The sequence below is a fragment of the Chelon labrosus genome (assembly GCF_963514085.1).
Source record: "Chelon labrosus genome assembly, chromosome: 17".
NCBI classification, from domain to species: Eukaryota; Metazoa; Chordata; class Actinopteri; order Mugiliformes; family Mugilidae; genus Chelon; species Chelon labrosus.
Window position 1 is genome coordinate 7,658,641 of NC_140350.1, and position 20,425 is coordinate 7,679,065.

Sequence of the window (20,425 nt, forward strand, 5' to 3'; positions counted from 1 at the left end):
ACGAGCGACCTTGCTGAGAACATTTAGCCATCTAAATGCATGCAGTATTTTGTGTTCACTCTGTCTGATTTGTTTGGAAATATAAACCTGTGCTAAAAGCCATTCTAAAAATAAGTGTTCAAACAATAAAAATATATATATATTTGGACTTCATCATGTGATCTATGTTGTACCAACCTGAATTAAATACACAAGAAATATTGAAAAAAAAATTCATATTTTAGAAGAACTCACTACAGGTGACAGGTTTCATAACATGAAAAATATACATCAGTATCTTGTCTTTGTACATCAGGCAAACCGCAAATGTTCAGTGATCAGAATAATCATGAGACTGTGGATGATGGGAAAGAGCAACAAAACAAAAGAGGCATACATACTGTATACACAAACACTCCAACATTCGCAAACAAAATCCAAGACACATTCAGCAAAAAGAAAAAAGTAAGATAAAGCATGCATAACAATTCCTACCGAGGACAACACAGACAAAAGAAAGAGTTCGTAAATAAAATGAATATTGGAGGACCGCAAAGTTTTATCAAAAATGAACATGTGACACTTCACACTAGAGGAGTTATTGCTACACCAAATTGTTACCAATACCCTAATAATGCAGATTCCCTGTGTACTTGTTAAATAAATTCATACTATATGTAGTACATAATAATTTTTCATCATTTTTAACACGTTTTCAATGCAGGGAGAAGTGGCCAAGCATTTTATTAGGAGGCACTTTTGAAAAAGATAAACAAAATTTTGCATGCACAAAAATGAAGGGGTATGAGTTTCTGTTTTAAGTCAACTGAGCAGGATGGTAAGACTTATAACGGATAAATTAAAAAAAAACATTCTCATACACATGTTGAGTTCTGAGAGTGTTATAGAACCCATGAGAACCCCTGCATACTCTAATATGGCGGTACTCCTTAGTCACATCATTCTTGCTTGAATCAGCCAAGCTCTTCACAGATGAGTTTCCTCCAGCAGCAATGTGATTCTCTTTTCATTTAAGACCTCCTGTGAAAACAATCTCAAGAGAACGAATGCATGCTGGAGCTGAGAGAGGGACATGACATGGGCAAAAATAAATCTATTCAAACCAGCACTACTCATTTGGTCTAAATGTCATGATGGATGGCAAGGGAGCATATATATTATCCGGCTTAGTCTGTGCTATATACATGTCTTTACAATATCTTCCTGAATGTTGAAGCAGTTCATAGACTTGAAAAATGTTTTAACATCTTCTCGGCTTTATGTTTGTTTTTTGGAGTTGGCACTTGCTTGGCGTTTTTTCTGTCGGCCTTGTAGTCACTGTTGTGTTCTATTGCAGCCTACAGTAGCCAGTCTGTTCCTGCCAAAATAAAGGAGGACAAGCCTGGCGACAGGGTGGAAGAGTGCAGGAAACAGTGCCATGTTGATTTTCAATTGGAGACCTGGGAGAAAGCACAAATGAACCAGGGGAGAAAATTGTTAGGACACAAGCAGACCATTTATACGAGTCAAAATGTCAACAACAGGGAGACAAAAACACGATGATAAATACGTCTATGCTCCTTTATAGCATGTTAGTTAGCTGATAACAAAGGATACATACTGACAAACCAAATATTTGGTGTGTAAATGCTTTGGTAGTACTGCCTACGTTGACCACTGTTTCTTTAACGAGCACACACAACAAAACCCGACAGCCCTTACACATGTAAGCCTCCTTATATAAACATTTGTGTTAAAGCAGTGAAAGAAGCTACAGAATTTACTGGGTGAATACTTTTGATATGAACAATACACCATCGTGGAAACAATTACGTTGATGGATAAAAACAGACAGAAACTTTGTGATTTACCGTGCACATCTATCTAAGCTAATGTAGTATAACACAACAGATTTTTACTCCATTAATTTTATAGTCATTTTTTGTCGAAATTATGATTTAGAAAGCTATTGATTCAGCCGTATTGTCATTATGAGGGATGTTTTGTGGTTCTCTGGAATGGTATTACACAGTGTGGAGTTTTTATCTTTAAACTACCATTTACACCAATGAAGCATAACATTATGACCACCTTCCCAATACTGAGTGTGTCTCCCTTGTGCCTCCAAAACAGTTGTGACTCATCAGTGAATGGTCATGGGATATCTGAGGGTGTCCTGTGGTGTCTGGCAACAGAATGTTGTTAGTGGGGGTCTTTGGGTCCTATGGGTTGAGGGGAGGGGCCTCTGTGGATCATCCCACAGATACTTGATCAGTTTGGGATCTAGTGAATTTGGAGGCCAGGTCAACACCTTGTGCTGTTTTTCATGTTTTTTTGAGTTTTTCCTAAACCGTTTTTGTGTGTGTGCCTGTGTCGGGCTGCATCCTGCTGGGGATGGCTGCTGCCATCAAGGAGTGTCATTGCTATGGGGTGGGGGTCTGGTCTAGATGGATCGCACATGTCTAAGTAACATCCACACCAATGCCAGCAGAACACTGTATTGTTAAAAGATGGTCAATGTTATGTACTTCTCCTGTCAGTGGTTTTAATGGCAGCAGAAACATAAGCTATATCCTCCACAATAAATGTGTTTTACAACTACTCTATTAAACTGCATTAGTTTGAGCTAGGTGTAACAGGTGTAATAAACACAATATAACTGAGTGTAGCTAGTGTAGCCATTTCTGAACATCTCAAGTTTTTGTGACTGGTGGTGTACAGGTTATAAAAGGGTTGCAGTCAAAAATACTTACCCTGAAAACATGAAGCTAGATTCTTGCTAAACATCACTCAAACGCAGTTTCTTGGCTTTTTCGTACACAACGGGCGACTTTCCTTTTGAATGCACCATGTCTGTCCTCCCTCCACTCTTTCTGCAGAGGAAAAATAAGGTTAAGACAAATCAGTTGATTATGTTTTATAACTTTCCTGCCACTGCCTTTCAATTGTTTACGAGCATTGAAACCATAAAACCATCAAATTTTTCTCAAACTGTTTAAAAGTAAGAAACATTTTACTCACTCAAACAGAATGTCTAATCAACTTTTTAACAAGCAAACTTACTGCAGCGTCCACATTGGCTGGTGAGTCACCATTTGGGTCTGCCAGCATAGAGATAACACTAATCATGATAGTTTCCACTGTGTGAATAGGCAGCCAGCGCTCCTCAGGCTTCTCATAGCCATACTTGTCCTCCCCAGGCTCGTGCAAAATAGAAATACATACATCGCCATTCTTGTCAACTGGAAAAAACAAACAAAAAAAAAGAAGCAGAAAAGGCTTTTGTTATTCTTATGGCATAATGGGCATTAATATTTCCTATTAATATGTGTAGACATGATATTTAACAAATCAGCATATGATTAATGATACTGTTTTCACGGCTTCCGAACATTTCCACCAAAAAAATCTGCCTCAACTTTGAGCCGATACAGATAGGACAATAGCAGCTGCCTGCAGTTCAGACCGGTCAATCACTGAAAAGTTGGCGCATTATTGAATAAAAAATAGGACAAGGAAAGCTCCAAACTGTTGAGCATGTGTAATCCCACATCTAGCGAAAGCGGGATAACATGTTTCTTTCCAAGCCACAGCAATAGCTCCCCAGAGTTCACAAATGTTTATAGTGTTGTTAAAAGAAAGTGGTGAAGCAACACAGGTGTCCTGTCTATTTTCAAAATGTTTCGAATATCAAATAACAAACATATATTTAAAAAAAAAAAAAAATTGGGGGTTTAATTAATGCAAATCACCATCTTCTTTTGATATTCATATCTTTGACAGTGTCCGAACTTATTTTAGGACATGGGCCTGCAGTTAGTATAATTCTATAACACGTAGCATGTGATACATTACCATGTTGTCTTATTAAGACCTAAGACATCTGCTACAAAGCATTCTAAAAGCTATGCACTGTATGAGAACAACATGCTAAAGTATGAGGGTTTTCCGAAAAACCTTGCAAACAACATCATATAAAAATGATCAATGTCTCATCCGGTTCTAAAGGGAGAAGCATCCAAACGTTACATCTGGTCTTGCAACATTGTAAGTGTGTGAACAAAATAGAACCTAGTGATACTAAATTTAGTCCAGTTTCTCAAAAGTCAGAATAGGACAAGTCAGTTACGCTCAATTTCCTTACTTTCTCAACAAACAAAGAGATATTACTTATTTGACCCTTGTACCTACCATTTGGATGCCAGATATCTGTGATAAATTTCATTTTAGGTGGCCTGAGAGGGTAATCTTTGGGAAATGTCAGATGAGCTTTAAACACACCACCTTCACTGTAAACAAGAAAACAGAGAAAAATCAATTTAATAAATAAGCATTGCACATGCTTTAAAGCATCCAGATCAACAAAGGGCGCCACGAGTTGTTCACAGCACAACATAACACACTTCTCCTAAGGTACTCCTCACAAGGCAGCGATACTTACTACAGTGTGTCTGGAGGCCCAATGATAAGAACTTCCCATCTGTACAGATCATTATCCTCAATCAGGCCTGCCGAGAATCCCTCCACTGGGTTTTTGTTCAGCTCTAGAAATAAAACCAAATAACAGAGACAAATAACATGGGCTAACATCCCACTAACTAGAATACCTAGACTCATGTAGACTGCTGAATAGACAACATAACCTCTGCCTCAGGAGGCCTCGCTTGAAAAAAATTTTGCATTAACATTTACCACCTGTGCTAATCACGAAGGCATATCAACAACCAATAGGATTTAGAGGTTGGCAGTTGCCATTACTTTTATGGCATTTTACTTAGTTTTACGGGTCAGCTTGCAGAAGTGCAGTGTGCATTCTGTCAGTGCTTTCAAGTCATATATTATTTCCCAATCAGCTGGCACACAAACAAGTTTCTACCAGTCTATACAATTACAACCTTATTTCAAAAAAAGCTGTCGTGTTTTAATAGTGAAGTCTGGTGCTTAGTGGTAATTACTTTATAGATTTAGAAGCATCATAAGACTTAAGAGCGTTTCACTGGTACTAACTTTAGACTATACATTCAGTTGTGTAGGTCTACAACAAAGTAGCCTATTCGTCAATGAAATCACTCATATTTAGTCTTTAGTAGTTTCTACAAGAGATCCAAACGAGTATACAATGACCATAAGAATATGAACTATCTATTATGTAACCCGAACAAGAATTACTTTAACTATCATTCTAAAACTGCGTCGCACTACTGAGAAATTAGGAATATAAATGTATTACTACAAAGCAGCAAACAGTGTCCCTGACAGCTTTCATCTTAACCAAAACCTGAACTGTGTTAAATACTCAACGCAGTAAACGTTGTGTGATCGTCTCAGCGGCTTTTGGAATGTGGCTAATATTAGGACAGCTAAATTTATTTTGCTGCTGACTCTGGTAAAAAAAAAAAAAAAGGCGAATTGAGGTAATGCGAGGTTAACGTTAGCTTGTTAGCTTGGCGTGTTAAAGCGAACAACAGTGACAGCGGCTAGCGTTAGCACACAGATGCAGCGAGTTGGCTAAATATGTTAACAATTCAATGTGGTTAGCTCGAAAAAAATGGGTTAACCAGTGAAATATTGCACACATTTATGCATAGAAATAGTAACTGGCGTTACGTTAATCACGTCACTGTCAAATCCTGTGCTTAAAAATACAAAACAGCACTTGTTATATTGGTTAAAATATATGTAAACACATCGACCAGCTAGAGGCTAACGTTAGGCGCTTAGCTAGCCTGATAATAGGCAGTCGTTGGGACTTCTGACAGCGGCTTTCAGCTGCAGAGCAGAACGCGACATCGGAATACATTAATGACTTGGTCTCCCAAAACACAAGGGAGGTTTATTTGTCAAACGAGGAAGGTGTTTGTTGACTCCCGTCGCTATAATCCCGGTGCAGTTAACCTGTCATGGGACTTTAACGCCAATGTGCAAGGTTCAAGAGAACAATTTGCTCCAGCACCATCGTTTGAATCACAGCAACGGCAACGTTCCCTCAAGTGCCATCGTTAGCTCGGCATCCAGCATCAGTTCACACCAAAGTTTAATTACCTGCTAGCTGTCTCCTGAGTAACAGCGCTGACTGAGGCTCTGTCATAGTTTAGCAAATGTAATGCAGCTATGCTCAATGGTAATATTTCGAGGTAACAGCGTTAATTTAACCTTCACTATACAGTACTCCGTCCCTTCTATTCTCCGATTAGCATTCTCGTCATTATTCTTCTTCGTCGCCTTCTCCTGCTGCGGCTGCGACTGGTCCTTCTTCTTCGTTGAAAATTACCAGGAGGGATTCTCGTTGACACATTACTGCCACCTTGTGGAGATTTTGTTCAATTTCAGTCTTCCCCGTTGAAACGTTTTTTTTGTTTTGTTTGTTAGAACAAAAGATAGTAAAACAATCTTCTACGATGTACACGGACTCTTTAATCCATTATATTTGTTTTCACCATAAACGAGTCGTATCCTTGTTCACTTATACCAGTCAGTGCTATATTTGTTCTTTTATCTGGGTTGCTGAAATCACCATTGCCTGGCCTTAATCTGGCCTTTACTTTTGGTTTTCAATATCTGCCCTCTTAACCTCATATTAATCCTTTCACTCATATGGCACCTGTTAAGGCGCCAAACGGAACAGGCCAAATCATGCGATCTTTCACATTTTCCAGAATAAATAGAAATGTTTAAAAGACAACATCTCGGCAGGAATGCTAAATGAGGAAAGATTACTCAAAGACCATTCGACAAGTTCTCATGTACAGCTGTGAGATCAAATGGCAACCTATTACAGAGTCATTATCTCTAGATTTCTAAAATAAAAACAGATAATGTAATCTTAAGGCAACTGATATATCAATTAACTCAATATATAGCCTTTGGTGAGGTTTGACATCTCTTGTTGTCTCTTTTGTTCCACTTATTATTACCAGCACTACTTCTGCAACTACAAACCCGGATCCAAATAAGCAGTCACAATATAAATGAAAATGAGGTGCTGAAAGGCAAAAACATTTTTTAAAAAGCATAGTATGGACAATTTTCTCCCCATCTCTTTTTTGTCGTGTTAGATAGTGTTAACTGCTTTAAAACTAAAAGTGAGAAATGGTCTCACCCGGGTGGTTCATAGAGTGTTATCATTTGGGTTAAGGGGAAGTAAATGACGTTGATTGGTAGATAAGAGTCGCAGTTTCCTGGCATTGGTGAGGTCTTGAGCAGCTGTGGTTGCACATAAGTTGGTACCTCACTTACTATAGCTTTTTCATTGTATTGTCACACTATCTTGATGAAAGATTAGGAAGTCTCTGAACAAGTTGACGCTACTGACCTTGTACTCTCCACAGAAATTAGAGTACTCTCTAAAATTTAGAGTGACTTACCACGATGAAAAGTCATTACAGTCTGCACTGTGGCACATAAATGAGCACACATCCGTTTTCTCAGCCCTCTCTCCTGTATGTGTATGCATCTAAATGTGTTATAAAGTTGCCAGACGTAAATGAATCAGGCCGGTGTTATATAATGTCTCTCAATAGTATTGCTCTATTTTCTGCTAATTATTGAAGGAAAAAAAACAAACAAAAGAAAGAAAGACAGAAGAAGTGACATTTGTCTTGTTTGCTGCATTGCATCACAGAAAGAGTTCTGTGTGAAAGCATATGACCAACCCCGAGTGGGCTGGTCTCTTCCCTAACTTAATATATCTTGAGTTCATAGAAATGTGGGCGTCTGTGAGCTCTTATTTATGCCTCTGAGACACTCTGAGAGCCACACTGTTTTCTTGCATGTCTGCAGAAATGGAACAAACCAAGAGGACTGAATAAAAAGCCACCACCGGAACGTATGTGAGTCTATTTTAGTTTTTGTTTAAATCGACAGTTTTAGCAGCTGAATGTTTATGGATGCATCATCTGGATCTGCATCAGCGTGTTCTCGCAGTCAGAAATTTAGCAGTAGAACTACGTTTTTTTAGAGAAAGGATTTGCCACTGATTCTCCAACCTGGGCAGAAAACCTGTGGGCTTTTCTGCTCTGACCAATATGTGCCAAAACTGGACACCCTCTTTGAAATGATCAGTTTAAATGGTTTTATCTGTTTACTGCATCATGTCTTTTGTGTTTTATATTCTTATCTTATTACATTATGAAGGCACCCACGGCCATGTCTAATTTATTTAAATATATAACAAACTCCCTCCATAATCAGCCAGCAACTGTCGATCTAGAACATTTTGTGTTTCATAAGGACTGTGAAATACCTGAAAAAAATGTTTACCAAATGTCTTTGTTCTCCTTTTGGCTGTTATTTTGACACAGGTTGTTGCGTAATTGCTCTTTTTTTGTGTTTCCACAAACCATGTTCCGTGATTTCCCAAACTAAATTACTTGAGGTGTTCAGGGCTTCTCTGAACATTATGTATTGCACTACTCATCAGATAAATGTACACTGTGAGAAACAGACACTTGTTGTTCTCACTGATGTAATCCACTTTATTAGATGAAGAGGAGCCATAATCTGTACTTGAAAAAGTGTGTGTACCCTTCATTTTATACACATTCCTGTCAGTTAACCTTATTGAGTTGTCACGAGGTCATACGTTTTCATTTCCAGGTGAAGGAAGAGCTGCTCATTATGGAGGCAAAAGGATCAGTGACACCCCCGCTGGACAGGCCAGTACCTCGATGGAGTGTGGGCTCCGCCTCTGGTTTCCAATATGGCTCTTTTGTAAACAGCCTTTCATCACTCACACCGAAAGAATCGGAAACACCAGCCATATCTCCTAGACGCGCCTATATAGCTATAGCCGTTCTATGCTACATCAACTTGATCAACTACATGGAACGATACACGATAGCAGGTTGGATGATATCTTGTGTACAGATGGCAGCACTGCATATACACTAGCTACTGCCTCTACTTTGGTGGCTCTTACAGTGAATTGTATTTATCTATTCATTTAGGTGTCCTTTCCCACATTCAGCCATTCTTTCGTATAAAAGACAGCACTGCTGGACTTCTACAAACAGGTCAGACCATGCATGTCCTTAAAAAACACTCTCAAACCACATGCATGTGGTTCCTCTTTTTACTTGAGATAAATGCTAGGAACATGTGCTGCAAGCCACTTGCAGAGCACAGTTGGTTAATGCAATTCTAAAACATGAAGTCAGACACATACACACACACACACACACACACACACACACTGTGTTGCAGTTTCTAAATTAGTCAGAGATCTGTTTCTATGCCTTTTTGTTGGGGTTAAACAAACGAGTCAGCATATTCCCTTTTGAGAAATGAATTTTGCATCAATGTTTTTACAGTTTTCATCTGCAGTTTCTTACTTTTGGCCCCTCTCTTTGGCTACCTTGGGGACCGCTACAACCGGAAATACATCATGATTGGGGGTTTGAGTGTGTGGCTCATAACATCAGCCGGCAGCTCCTTCGTCACAGAGTCGGTACGTGAAAAGTAGATGTGTTAATGCAGGCTTTATGAAAAAAAAAAGAAGAAATAAGAAGCGGGTGCAAGATGCTACTTCCTGTGGCTAAGTTTGCTTTCTCTGCCATTCAGTCATGAACTAACATTCATGCTTTACTGGGAAATAAACCCAGTTTCATAATGGAAGTGCTTTTGCATGCTGCATTCTGCACCAACTTCAAATCAGGTATCAGTCACCTTGACGTTATTTAGAAAGATACCTCAATGAACGTTCCTCTTAATAATGGCCCAGAGGCTGCAAAGCTTATTACATACTGACGTTTTCTTGCCACTGCAGATTCTGAAGCGTACAATACACGACTTAATAATAATTTGTAATTATAATAATTTTTTTTTAAATTTAGTTTATGAACTCCTTGGATCTCAACATTAAGTGCAAAGGAGAAATATATTCTGCAATTTCTTTTCTTTCCTGGTACTGTTAAGCTATGAGAAGATGGTTGGGGTATCTGGGACTGAGCCATGCTGAATTGCTTCTAAGTGTTGTGTTGATCTGTCTAGCACTTCTGGCTCCTTATTCTGTTGCGAGCATTGGTCGGTATAGGAGAAGCCAGCTACTCCACCATCGCTCCCACCATCATAGGCGATCTCTTTACTGGGGGTAGGCGCAGCATCATGATCTGCATCTTCTACATCTTTATTCCCGTTGGAAGGTTAGAAACAGACTTCATGTTTCTTTTTGCATGTTTTATATCGTTTACTGCTATGTGACAGTGATGTTGAAACCACAGGTTGGTCCAAACAATCTTGTCAATGTCACAATCAGTGTTGGCGGGAAACTCTGTAATGTCAGATCTAACCACAGTGCAGTATTGTTTTGATGGTGAAATTGCTTCACAATACATAGATAACACAAGCATTGCCATGAATTCAAGTCTTCAAGTGCATTCTTTTTTGCCTAAAAGCTTTAATCTGTCGTAAAATAGACAGGAATATGTGGGATAGTAGAATACACATTCATGCTGTCATGTGATTTCAGCGGTCTTGGATACATTACAGGGGCAGGGAGTGCTGCTCTCACAGGAGACTGGCACTGGGCTCTCAGGGTGAGAAAACAGTTTCATTGTCACTGATGTGAAAGCACTGATCGATACAAATCAGTGATTGACAAAGATATCTTATTGTTTTTCTGTGTTTTCAGATCACCCCCATCATGGGCGTAGTGGGACTCATCTTGATGATCTTCTTATGCCCTAACCCACCCAGAGGTGCTGCAGAAACCCTTGGAGAGGGCCTAACAGGGCAGACCTCGTACCTGGAGGACATCAAGTATCTTCTGAAAAAGTAGGATGTGAAGACTAATAGCGGATTGAATCATAGCAAGCTGAGGTGTAGTGGTTACTGAAGCAGCTTTCAGGGTTAGGTACCTTGAGGAACCACCTAACCCACAAACTACTCCCCGGCCCCTGCACAAGTAACAACCCTCTACCCTGAGTGTACACGCTGCAAAAATGTGGTTGTTAAAAAACAGGGACTTTTACAGTTTTACTGTAACTGATCCCTGGAGGACAAACTATGTCATGGTTTCCCAGAATAGTTTCCAGATTTCTCCTGCAAGTTACTGCAAGGTTTTGTTCAGATCAACTTTTTATTTAGTTTTGTTATTTTTCTACTAGAAGCTAATCTCAATTAATAAGTGGATACTCAAATACGTTCCCTCAGTCCCTGAAGTGTAAGCATTAACCTGCTATTTTCTAATCTTCTTGCCTATGTTTTCTAACCCTAGCAAAAGTTATGTGCTGTCAACGCTGGGAGTGACGGCTCTGGCCTTCCTCACCGGGGCCCTGGCTTTTTGGTTGCCTACCTTTCTGTCCAGGGCTCACGTCACTCAGGGACTCCGGCCAACGTGCAAAGACGACTCCTGCGGCTCCACAGACAGGTGGAGCATGACCTTTGACCTGCATCTCTTTGCCTCGTTCTTTAAAAATCATTTCGTTTTTCACAATGCTGACCGCCTCTGTGCCCTACAGTTACATCTTCGGTGCTGTGACAGTGGTGACGGGCATTCTAGGGGGGGCTCTCGGCACATGTTCTTCCAGATGGTTCAGGGATAAGAGGTCAAACGCGGACCCGCTCATCTGCGCTGTGGGCATGCTTGGATCGGTCCCCTGCCTTTTTATCATGATCTTTGTGGCATCAGCAAGTATTCCAGCCACCTATGTAAGAGGAATTATCATTTTTATGTTTGGATCTAGATGTTTTGATGTGAGTTTGTCGGTCCATGAATCCTACTGAGTATGGTGATCTTCTGAATGTGTATTTGAATTGTTCACATCTACATTGAAATTCTTGATAATTTGCCATGGAATTTTGTACACACTCACTCTCGTCTGCCTCCAGAAAAAAAGAACAAAAAACTCCAACATCAAATCAAATAATCATTTAACCAGTGGTATCAACGTCCACTGAGCATCGTTTTGGTCAAAGTTTCACATGCAGATGATCTCGAGATAACGTTGATAGCATGATACGCATACGTACAGGAATTACATTGTGCACATTTAGAGGATAAAATTAATCCTAATTAAAGACCACAAGTTCAGTTTATGACCCTTGCAAAGAAGGTAACAAAAAGCAGTGCAGAGTAGGCAGGGTAACACAAAAACACAATAAACAAGGAAACACTGACATGAAAATATGAGGGGAAAAAGGCAAGAATATAGACCAGTTGGGGAAGAGGAGGAGGGTAGACAACGACAGGAAGTACTACTAGCCGAAGGACAATTTCAAAATAAAACAGGAAACAAGAAAAAACAAACATGATGAGAGAGAAAGGCCAAAACTCTGTACCCTGAAGGAACAGAAACAGTTCCAAATTATGTACCATGACACATTAAATATTATTAAATGATAATTAAATGATCCGTTGCTTTCTCGATGCCTTGAATGTCTCATTTCAGGTATTCATTTTCTTGGGAGAACTGCTGCTCTCTCTGAACTGGGCAGTCCTGGCGGACATATTGCTGGTGAGTTGGAAAGGTGTTTTTGGACAAAAAGAAATAATATTAAACAGTCCGGTGAAACGTGAAGCCAACCGTTTTTTTGTGTGTGTGTGTATTTTAGTATGTGGTTGTGCCAACCAGAAGAGCCACAGCTGAGGCTCTGCAGATTACATTCGGTCATCTCCTGGGTGACGCTGGGAGTCCCTACCTGTTAGGAGTGGTGAGATTTTTCTCTGTCTTCTCTTTAACCTTTCTGTTTAGCTCATCCATGAGCTTGAGAAAACCACTAAGCACTACTGCTGTTTTCACACCCGCACCAGTAGATCTCAGACGCGATACAAGCTACTAAATCTGATGACTGGAAGTTCCGTAGTCTGAAGTACAGCCTCCTGCTTTGTCCGTTTGTTGGGATCATCGGTGGAGTGTTTTTCCTCATCACTGCTGTCTACATTACCGAAGACAGGAAGGCTGTTCAGGAACTGTTGAAAGGTAAAAACAGAAGAACTCCGCAAATTCTGCAGTTCCTTTTATCTTTAATTAGCCAGTTATGTGAGTGTTTGAGGTGTTTTTGTGCATGGTTGCTGTATGAATGACATTTTTGTATGTCTTCCCCATTTGCTCCGTAAAGTCTGCGTCACACACATTTGAGTGTCTCAAGTGTCCAGCCCCTTTCTGAACAATAGTCCTCTATTCAAGTCATTTTCTACAAGAGAGCTCTCTCTCATTTTTTGCACACATACCCTAATGACACACTGGCAGTCTAGATTTTTTGGCAACACTGAGGCAGAGATGATAAAGACAACATTGTCTTTGTTATTTGACCTCATTCTTCAGTGTATGAGGCAGCAGCACCAACAGGACAACTTAGCAGGACATCACCTGAGTAGATCAGAGAGGGTTCCGGCTGTGTATGTGTGTGTGTTCACTTCTTTAATTTAAAATGTTTAAAGCATGTCTTTGTGTATGTGTGTTACCAGAAGTTCCCCAGCCACAGTTGGGTCCTGCACCTGAGCCTTCCATGGAACTGAATGAGAAGACAAAGGAGTGAAGTCGGACGAAAGCAGTTGCGCAATTAATATATGTGTGTGTGTATATATATATATATATATAAAACACTGGTGAGAGGAACAGGATGTATAAGCTGACTTGAATCCTTTTTTGTGTGTGGTCATTTCACAACCACACACGGGTTATAGCTGCAGAGAAAACCCGTTAAAACGTCTGTTCCCTTATTCACTCAGATTTAAACTGTACTGTCTACGGCTGAAGTCAAGCCAGGTCAGTTTAATTTGCATGGTGCCAGGATACACCACCGCCAGTGAGAAAAACCTCCCCCTCACCCACAAGACATTTCGGTTCTTTTGGTCAACACTTGTTTGCGTTTTTTTTTTTTGCTTTTTGCTTTTTTGCGTCAACTCCTCAGTGTATTCTCACAGTGGAAGTGGTACTGTGCAGTATACTTGAAAAGTAAATGTAATTATGTATTTTTGTGACTGTATTTTTTTTAAAACATTTTAATAAATTTGCACTCACATATTCTCGAGTGTTTCCTTCCTTTCGACTCTATCTATCTATCTATCTGTTGATGTCTATGGGCCCCCGTTCATAAGCTACAGAAGCTTTTGGGGTTACCCTTTTTTACAAGATCATGTTTACTGTATATTGTGAATTTGAATTTGTATGTTGTATTTTAAAATGATTTGTAAAATAAAACAAACCTTGAACCTTGAACCTTGACTCTATCTATCTATCAGTAATAAGGCACTGTAACTCTTAATTTTAATGAAATGTTTGGTCTTTATTCATACAAAGTGTGAATGAACTAAAGTGGATGGTTTTGTCAAGGATATTTCAAGAATATTGGTTGCAAATGGTTGTATTTATGTCACCCAGATAGAAGAAGTGAAGCCTAAAGTTACCAATGACAAGCTAAACGGCCTGCCTGGCTTCCAAGTTTGATTCCCCATGTCTTTAATCTCTTGCAAAGTGTTGTATTTTATGAGTTTCAGGTTAAATCTCCAGTCTTAGTAAAAAGTATCTTACCGTTGAATCACAAGTCATTCAGTCAGCCTCCAAACATCACATCCTTGCTACCTGGCCACGGGCCCATGTAATAAAAGCGCACCTCCTGTGGCCTGCAAGTCCTTTTCCCTCAAAGAACAAAAGGAACCTGTAACTTGTGAGTAAAACAGATGTTTTAAACCCCTTTATCTGTTCATTTGGTTTGTATCAGTTGCTGACCATTTTACCCTGATTTAGATTTCTGTGTTATGCAAAGAGTATTATGGAGAGTTAAAAGAAAATGGATGTCCAGTAACCCAGCAACATCCAAACTACATTCTTACAGCATTTGCTTTCCAAATATACTGTATATTCCAATTCACAAAGAGCAACTGCTTCATAATGATTAAACTGGCTCAGTTCAGTGCAACCATCAGCTGCTTGTTCTTCTTTTCTTAATGATTAGTCTTAATTTTGCTGACATTCATGCCCATGTGGACATTAACAGAACAAGCTGAATTTGCCCAAGCATCCTCCATATAGAGGATCATCACATTAACCTCTTAATTTCTTAATATGCCAGCCAGCGTGCAGCTGCTGCCTCCTAATGAGGACCACGGGGAACTTAGACTGGACCACATGTGCACATAATGGATTTAAGGGCGATTTTCATTCTTCAATTAATGTGCTTACTGTAACATTTCCTAAAAATCCACCTCGGAATTCCACTTTTACCAGAGATTTCAGTGGATTCTGCTTGGAAGTGTATTAAAACTCTGACTGTACAGTATGTGGTCCGGGTATAAAAAGAATCCACTCCTTCCGGCTTTGAGGGATTTTGCCCACTAGGTGGCGGAGTTGCACTGTGGACAAAATGCCATTATGAAGCTCACAGCTGTCTTGCATTAGTTAGGCGCAATGGATTTACCAGATGTTCACTGGGACCTCCAGCAGACCTCACATGAAGGCGTTCAAGTTTGCAGCAGCCAAGACATCATGTATAGGATATATTGTGATGGTCTTTAATATCCTTACATGTGGGCCAGTATCAGTAGTGATAATATGTGTATGTAATTAGAATTTCTGTTGCAAAAGAAAATATTTATTCCTTTCTTCATGTTAATATTGAGTTTTCTTTTCACAAACCACCTATATAAACAGAGTTAGCGGTGCAGCATAAACCTACATACAGTATGTGCATATCCCTGCCGTAACAGAGCACAGACATTATTACAATTTATTCCATAATCCAATGAACACACATGGGATTTTAAACAGTGTTTACATTTGTGACTTATTTTTTTTCAAACAAAAGACTAAAATTCCTGACTTAAGTACAGCGCATAAGTCAGTAATCTCTAAATCAATAAGTTGCCCAGTCCCGTATGTGTACTTACACCATATGCAATCATATGGCAAATATGTTTTAACGACACGTTGGTAGGAATGAAATTTCACAGGTGTTCAATCTTGTTTTTTTGCTCTTTAGGAGTGGGCTTTCCCCTTTCCTTTCACATATTATCAGTTTGCATATTGTGTGGAAAAGGTAGGACCGATATAAAAGGTGAGAGGAATGTAACACAGACACAGCAAATCCGGCAGTGAGCTTTAAATCTTGCTCTCAGATTTTATACATTCTCCTCATCAATAAAAGAGATGCCGAGGCTTCCTGCAGCACAGGAGATCCATCCACCATAAACCAACCTCGTGACTTTTAATATCTGCTGAATCCTAAACAGTGACTGTAAATCTGTGGCCTCCGTTGGGTTTCACGGGACATGATCGCCATCTCATGCTCGGCTGGTCTTGTCAATGAAAAGGCCATATTTGCATACCCTGACGTGACGGCCCCTTGTCAATCAATTTCTTAAGCAGTTCAGACAGCTGCTGCAGAGGTATCTAACGTCCCCTGGCAAATCTTAACAGCTGCACGTCACTGCACGTTCCCATTGTTTTGCACTGCGGTAAACCACACAGGGAGGTCAAAGGTCATTGCCTCCATCACTCTCAGGTACAAGGTCATGCAGTAATCAGATTGCATTGTCATCATATCATTAGTTCCTCTAAATAACTGCTGCGTAGGAAGACGCCTTGGGTGGAGTAGATTGTTGTATCAGAATGTATTGCTGATTTATAGCGTCTCTGACCAAACACTTCCCATTTAAGTGTTGGTACTGTTGACTAAAGGTGACGTTTACAAATGGATGAAAACTGTAGTTCAAGGACACAAAGTCATTGTTAAAGGGTTCATTATTCTCTTGTGGATTTCCCTGGTATTTCCTTTTGTTTTTGAGCATATCAGCAGCCTTAAGCTTGTATTTTTCCAGAAGAAATGCGATTACTCAGGATGCTGAGGGAATAGATTGTCCAGAATGACACTGAATAACAAGAACCAAGACGCACACACCCACTGCAAAAGGTATGTGGAAAACATTCTAGGGGTAACAGTTCGACCTGTAATTAAAACACAATAGGTATTGTAAACCATGTTTCAGAGCACTTTATCTGCATACCTCTCCGTTTCCCCTGTCGACCCTGGCTGCACAGGAAACCGTCACAATGGCTAATAAATTGTCCGGGCCGATCAATGAGGGAGCCAGGAGCCAGGGGCAGAGCGGATACAGTCAGTGTTTACTCAGGGATGGGGAGCATTTTAGTCTGGAAAACAGTCATGCCTCAGACGTGGTCACACGAAAGAACATGTCCATACAGTCCTCAATCAGAATGCCGTCACAGTATAACCAGAGATATTTCATGCGCATCACATACATTCAACAGAAGGGACAGCTTATCGGCTCCGTGTCATTCTCACCCTTCCACACATGAGCCGCAAATCGACGATAAGGAAGCAAAACCACATGTGTAGATGGGAAGTTGCTCTCTTTCCTTATCGACAGCGAACTGCTGCAGAAACATGACGTCATACGGAGGAAGAGCCCTCACCACCCCCTGTACTGTCACTTATTTGGACAATTACATCACGTGGACCTTCCTGTCTTTAGGAAAGGATGAACGTTACGGCTTAACTAACTAAATCGAGGAGTCAGAAAACAATAATAAAAGCTACACTCTGGAAATAAAAAGGATCAGTAACTGAAATTAATAACATAAATGAAATATCTTTGGGTTTTAGTTTTTGTCAAGTTTGTCAAACGCAACAAGCACGAGGATTAATGGTGCATATGTTTTCTGAGACTGTCTACGTGACTGCGAGTCAACCGCATTCACAAATTGTTGTGTTTGTTTTGTAACTACAACTAATACAGGAACACTTAGGAACCAAGCTGAAACGGGAAAGCCCCTCTCGAAGCTAACTGAAACTAAGATGAAGCTATATTTACATAAAAAAACAACAATAAACAACTGGTGAGAACAAATGAGCGTTTCCTATTTCACTGGAAACTGTCAGGACTAGACGAAAAACAGTGTCGGTTGCGGGTGAACAAAATAAATGTGTTGATTGGACATTTCGGGGGTGAAGATTAACACAGATATACAAGCATGCAAAGATCTGGTAATTGCTGGTGGTTAATTAACACGGGAGTTTGGTGACTAAGACAGCAAATGAGCCAGTCGAAGAAGAAAAAGTGGGAGAAAAACAACAATGTGAGTAAAAGAGTTATTTTCAGCTTGGTTTAAAATTTTTTTTGCTATTTTTAAGTATTTCTGTATTTCAGTAATGTGACTCATTTGTCCTGTATTACCACATTTTATACGAAATAAGGATGCACAGTAGATCAGTTTAGTGTTTTCACGCTATCATGAAGTGCAATTGTCTCAAGCGAGGAGTACAAATGTGGACTGCAACAGAAATGCAGTCAGATCTGAGGTTGGCCCTATAATGGCATATACTTTCTGGTCCCATGTATTTAGCATTCCTGTTTCAGAGGTTTGCTGGCCACTGCACTGGAGAGAGCTGATTCACAGACATGGCCATGGCAATAGGGTAATTACAAAGACCCATGCAGACTATAAATATGAGCTGCAGCGCCACAGAAAACTAGTCTCACTGCAAGCCGGCCCCAGCTACATCTAATTTCTCCAGTTAGGCAGAGTCTGATGTAGGTTTTCCAGCTGCGTGAATAAGGCAGGAAAATTATTCAAACAACGGAAATCAACATGATGATATCAAAGCAGACAGTGGAGTCTGAGCTGGTTTTACCTCCCAGACAGATCAAGTGAGACTGATGACCCCGGACCGAGGAGTCCAACTAGGATGGAGCTGTCGAATAAATAATTAAACGAGCAGATAAAAGACGCCGTGTCTGCCCCTGGACACTATATTTAGTAGCTGCCGTCTCTCTGCCTCCTGCCGCTCTAGTTTACAGTATAGCCTCCAGATCAGACTTCCGAGGAGTGGAGACATCAGGGCAGATCTATTCAAATCCTCAGCTGCTCTGCTGCCAGACACTGTTGCTTGAATTTGGGAGTTCACGGCAGGAGTTGGGGGAGGGGCTACTGTCGCTCCGGCTAGCTACAGACAGTCCACGGGTCAGGGGGTCACAGAGGATGAGAAAAGGTCATAGTAGCGGAGCCCACACCTCAAGACTGACCATAACCTAGACGGCTCCGACTCCAAAAACAAATGGATGTAAGGAAGTGGGGTGGTCTAATGCCACGATAGCAAGGGTGTCATGCTCTCATGGTCAAAAGTCACAGTTCTCAACATGTGTTAGTGATAACAAGTTAGTCTCAAGACAGGCCTATGTTGCTAAATTTTGCTAGATAGCTGGATGCGACAGAGAGCTGTGTGTTGCTCCGTGTTTTAAGTATTATCAGTCCCTTCTGGTTAACATTCATGCACCAATTGAGTGTCTAATAAACGAATATAATAACCACTTCCAAGCTCCCTCTGCTCACATTGTCTTTGTGAAACGAGTCCGGTCAGATGCTTCACCATCTGACCAGACAGGTGAACAAACACACTGAAACGAACAGAAAACAAACTGTGTGACATATCGTAATAAACTGAAATGTACTGTGAAAATTGTGCATTTTCTGTTTTTTACCATGACCTTGTTAACAGTCAACAGAAGTGGGGGATACGCTCTTAGGCCGTGTTGAGCGTGTCCAGAGTTGTGGGGCACTACCGCAGCCTGTTTCTGACGGAACACAATCAAATGTTCTGAAGTTCAACGAAGACAGATGTTAGATGTTAAAAATTGACCTAATGGATAATACTGCTTGGACAACTCAAATGTACAATGAGCCCCAAGGAGGCCTGTTCATTTTCACGCCATGGATATGTAATGTACATAGTGTTCCAAGAGAGCCGACGACGCTGTTCCTCTGTACAGGAAGGACAAACGTACATATTTAACTGGACGCTAAACATGCCTGACCGAGACAACAATGGGATAATCGGAAACTACTACGTGAATACAGTATTTGAAGTCTTTTTGTTTATTTCAGTCTCAATTTCTTCCCAGACCAAGCAAAAGCTGAAAGATAGATCCTGAAATAGACATTAACATAGGTTTTAAACAATAACATTCATATAACAACATCACTACCATCCGGTGTGCAGCTTTCGGAAGGATTCGTTATAACAATTGAAGGCCAGAAATGTAGAAAGTAGCCAAATCATCTGCACAAGAACTGCACAAGTGCACAGTTTTACACAAATGCTACATGGATATAATCTATATTCAAATTAAATATTAGCAGAAATAATATTTTGCCTTGGCTAAACTCTTATTTTCCTTGGAGAGTCAACGGAAAATGCTAGAAAACGTTTACTGTACTTGATTAGTTTTTGCTTGAGTGCAGTGCAAGATGGGGACCATAATTGATGGATACACTTCTTGTGAGCATCACAAGCTACAAGTGACGAAGATGTTTTCACCAGGAGAGCAGCTGATAGACACACAGCTGATAGAGCACACGTGTCAGAGGGACATTTAAACTTTACTGGTAGTCACATCTTAAAATACAGAAAGAGCACGCCTTATCGTCCTGCAGACGCGGGGCCCAGCGATTAGCAGGTTATCTCCCATCCTGCACTGGAGGCTTGGCCC

At 40.3% G+C, this 20,425-nt stretch overlaps 2 protein-coding genes across 5 annotated transcripts; one reads left to right on the top strand and one right to left on the bottom strand.

Moving 5' to 3' along the window:
* Positions 1-198: 198 nt before the first annotated feature.
* ube2g1a (ubiquitin-conjugating enzyme E2G 1a) lies at positions 199-6,311 on the bottom strand. 2 transcript variants are annotated; one of them, XM_084565286.1, is made up of 6 exons: positions 6,022-6,311; positions 4,421-4,523; positions 4,171-4,268; positions 3,043-3,221; positions 2,733-2,852; positions 199-1,439 (listed from the first exon to the last, which is right to left on the bottom strand). In XM_084565286.1, exons 1-5 carry the CDS (start codon positions 6,065-6,067, stop codon positions 2,766-2,768), a joined length of 513 nt encoding a protein of 170 aa, XP_084421412.1. In that variant the 5' UTR covers positions 6,068-6,311; the 3' UTR covers positions 199-1,439; positions 2,733-2,765. The 2 variants fall into 2 exon arrangements, with proteins under 2 accessions (XP_084421412.1, XP_084421411.1); XM_084565285.1 differs by lacking the exon at positions 6,022-6,311 and having other exon boundaries at positions 4,421-6,013.
* Positions 6,312-7,436: 1,125 nt separating this feature from the next.
* On the top strand, positions 7,437-14,076 carry spns3 (SPNS lysolipid transporter 3, sphingosine-1-phosphate (putative)). 3 transcript variants are annotated; one of them, XM_084564546.1, is made up of 13 exons: positions 7,437-7,808; positions 8,575-8,821; positions 8,925-8,990; positions 9,288-9,424; positions 9,967-10,118; positions 10,445-10,511; positions 10,607-10,749; positions 11,192-11,344; positions 11,436-11,625; positions 12,366-12,431; positions 12,529-12,627; positions 12,731-12,896; positions 13,385-14,076. In XM_084564546.1, the coding sequence occupies exons 2-13, from the start codon at positions 8,596-8,598 to the stop codon at positions 13,453-13,455; spliced, it is 1,536 nt and encodes a 511-aa protein (XP_084420672.1). In that variant the 5' UTR covers positions 7,437-7,808; positions 8,575-8,595; the 3' UTR covers positions 13,456-14,076. The 3 variants fall into 3 exon arrangements, with proteins under 3 accessions (XP_084420672.1, XP_084420671.1, XP_084420670.1); XM_084564545.1 differs by having other exon boundaries at positions 7,437-7,804; XM_084564544.1 differs by lacking the exon at positions 7,437-7,808 and having other exon boundaries at positions 8,113-8,821.
* Positions 14,077-20,425: the final 6,349 nt, after the last annotated feature.

Excerpts from the sequence above, each read along its gene's own strand:
- ube2g1a (XM_084565285.1), bottom strand. The coding sequence starts at position 4,596 with ATGAGTCTAGGTATTCTAGTTAGTGGGATGTTAGCCCATGTTATTTGT. Across the intron at positions 4,269-4,420 it reads GGGCCTCCAGACACACTGTA|TGAAGGTGGTGTGTTTAAAG; the intron begins GTAAGTATCGCT and ends TCTTGTTTACAG. Across the intron at positions 3,222-4,170 it reads AGATATCTGGCATCCAAATG|TTGACAAGAATGGCGATGTA; the intron begins GTAGGTACAAGG and ends TGTTTTTTCCAG.
- spns3 (XM_084564544.1), top strand. The coding sequence starts at position 8,461 with ATGAAGAGGAGCCATAATCTGTACTTGAAAAAGTGTGTGTACCCTTCA. Across the intron at positions 8,991-9,287 it reads TGCTGGACTTCTACAAACAG|TTTTCATCTGCAGTTTCTTA; the intron begins GTCAGACCATGC and ends ATGTTTTTACAG. Across the intron at positions 11,626-12,365 it reads CAAGTATTCCAGCCACCTAT|GTATTCATTTTCTTGGGAGA; the intron begins GTAAGAGGAATT and ends GTCTCATTTCAG.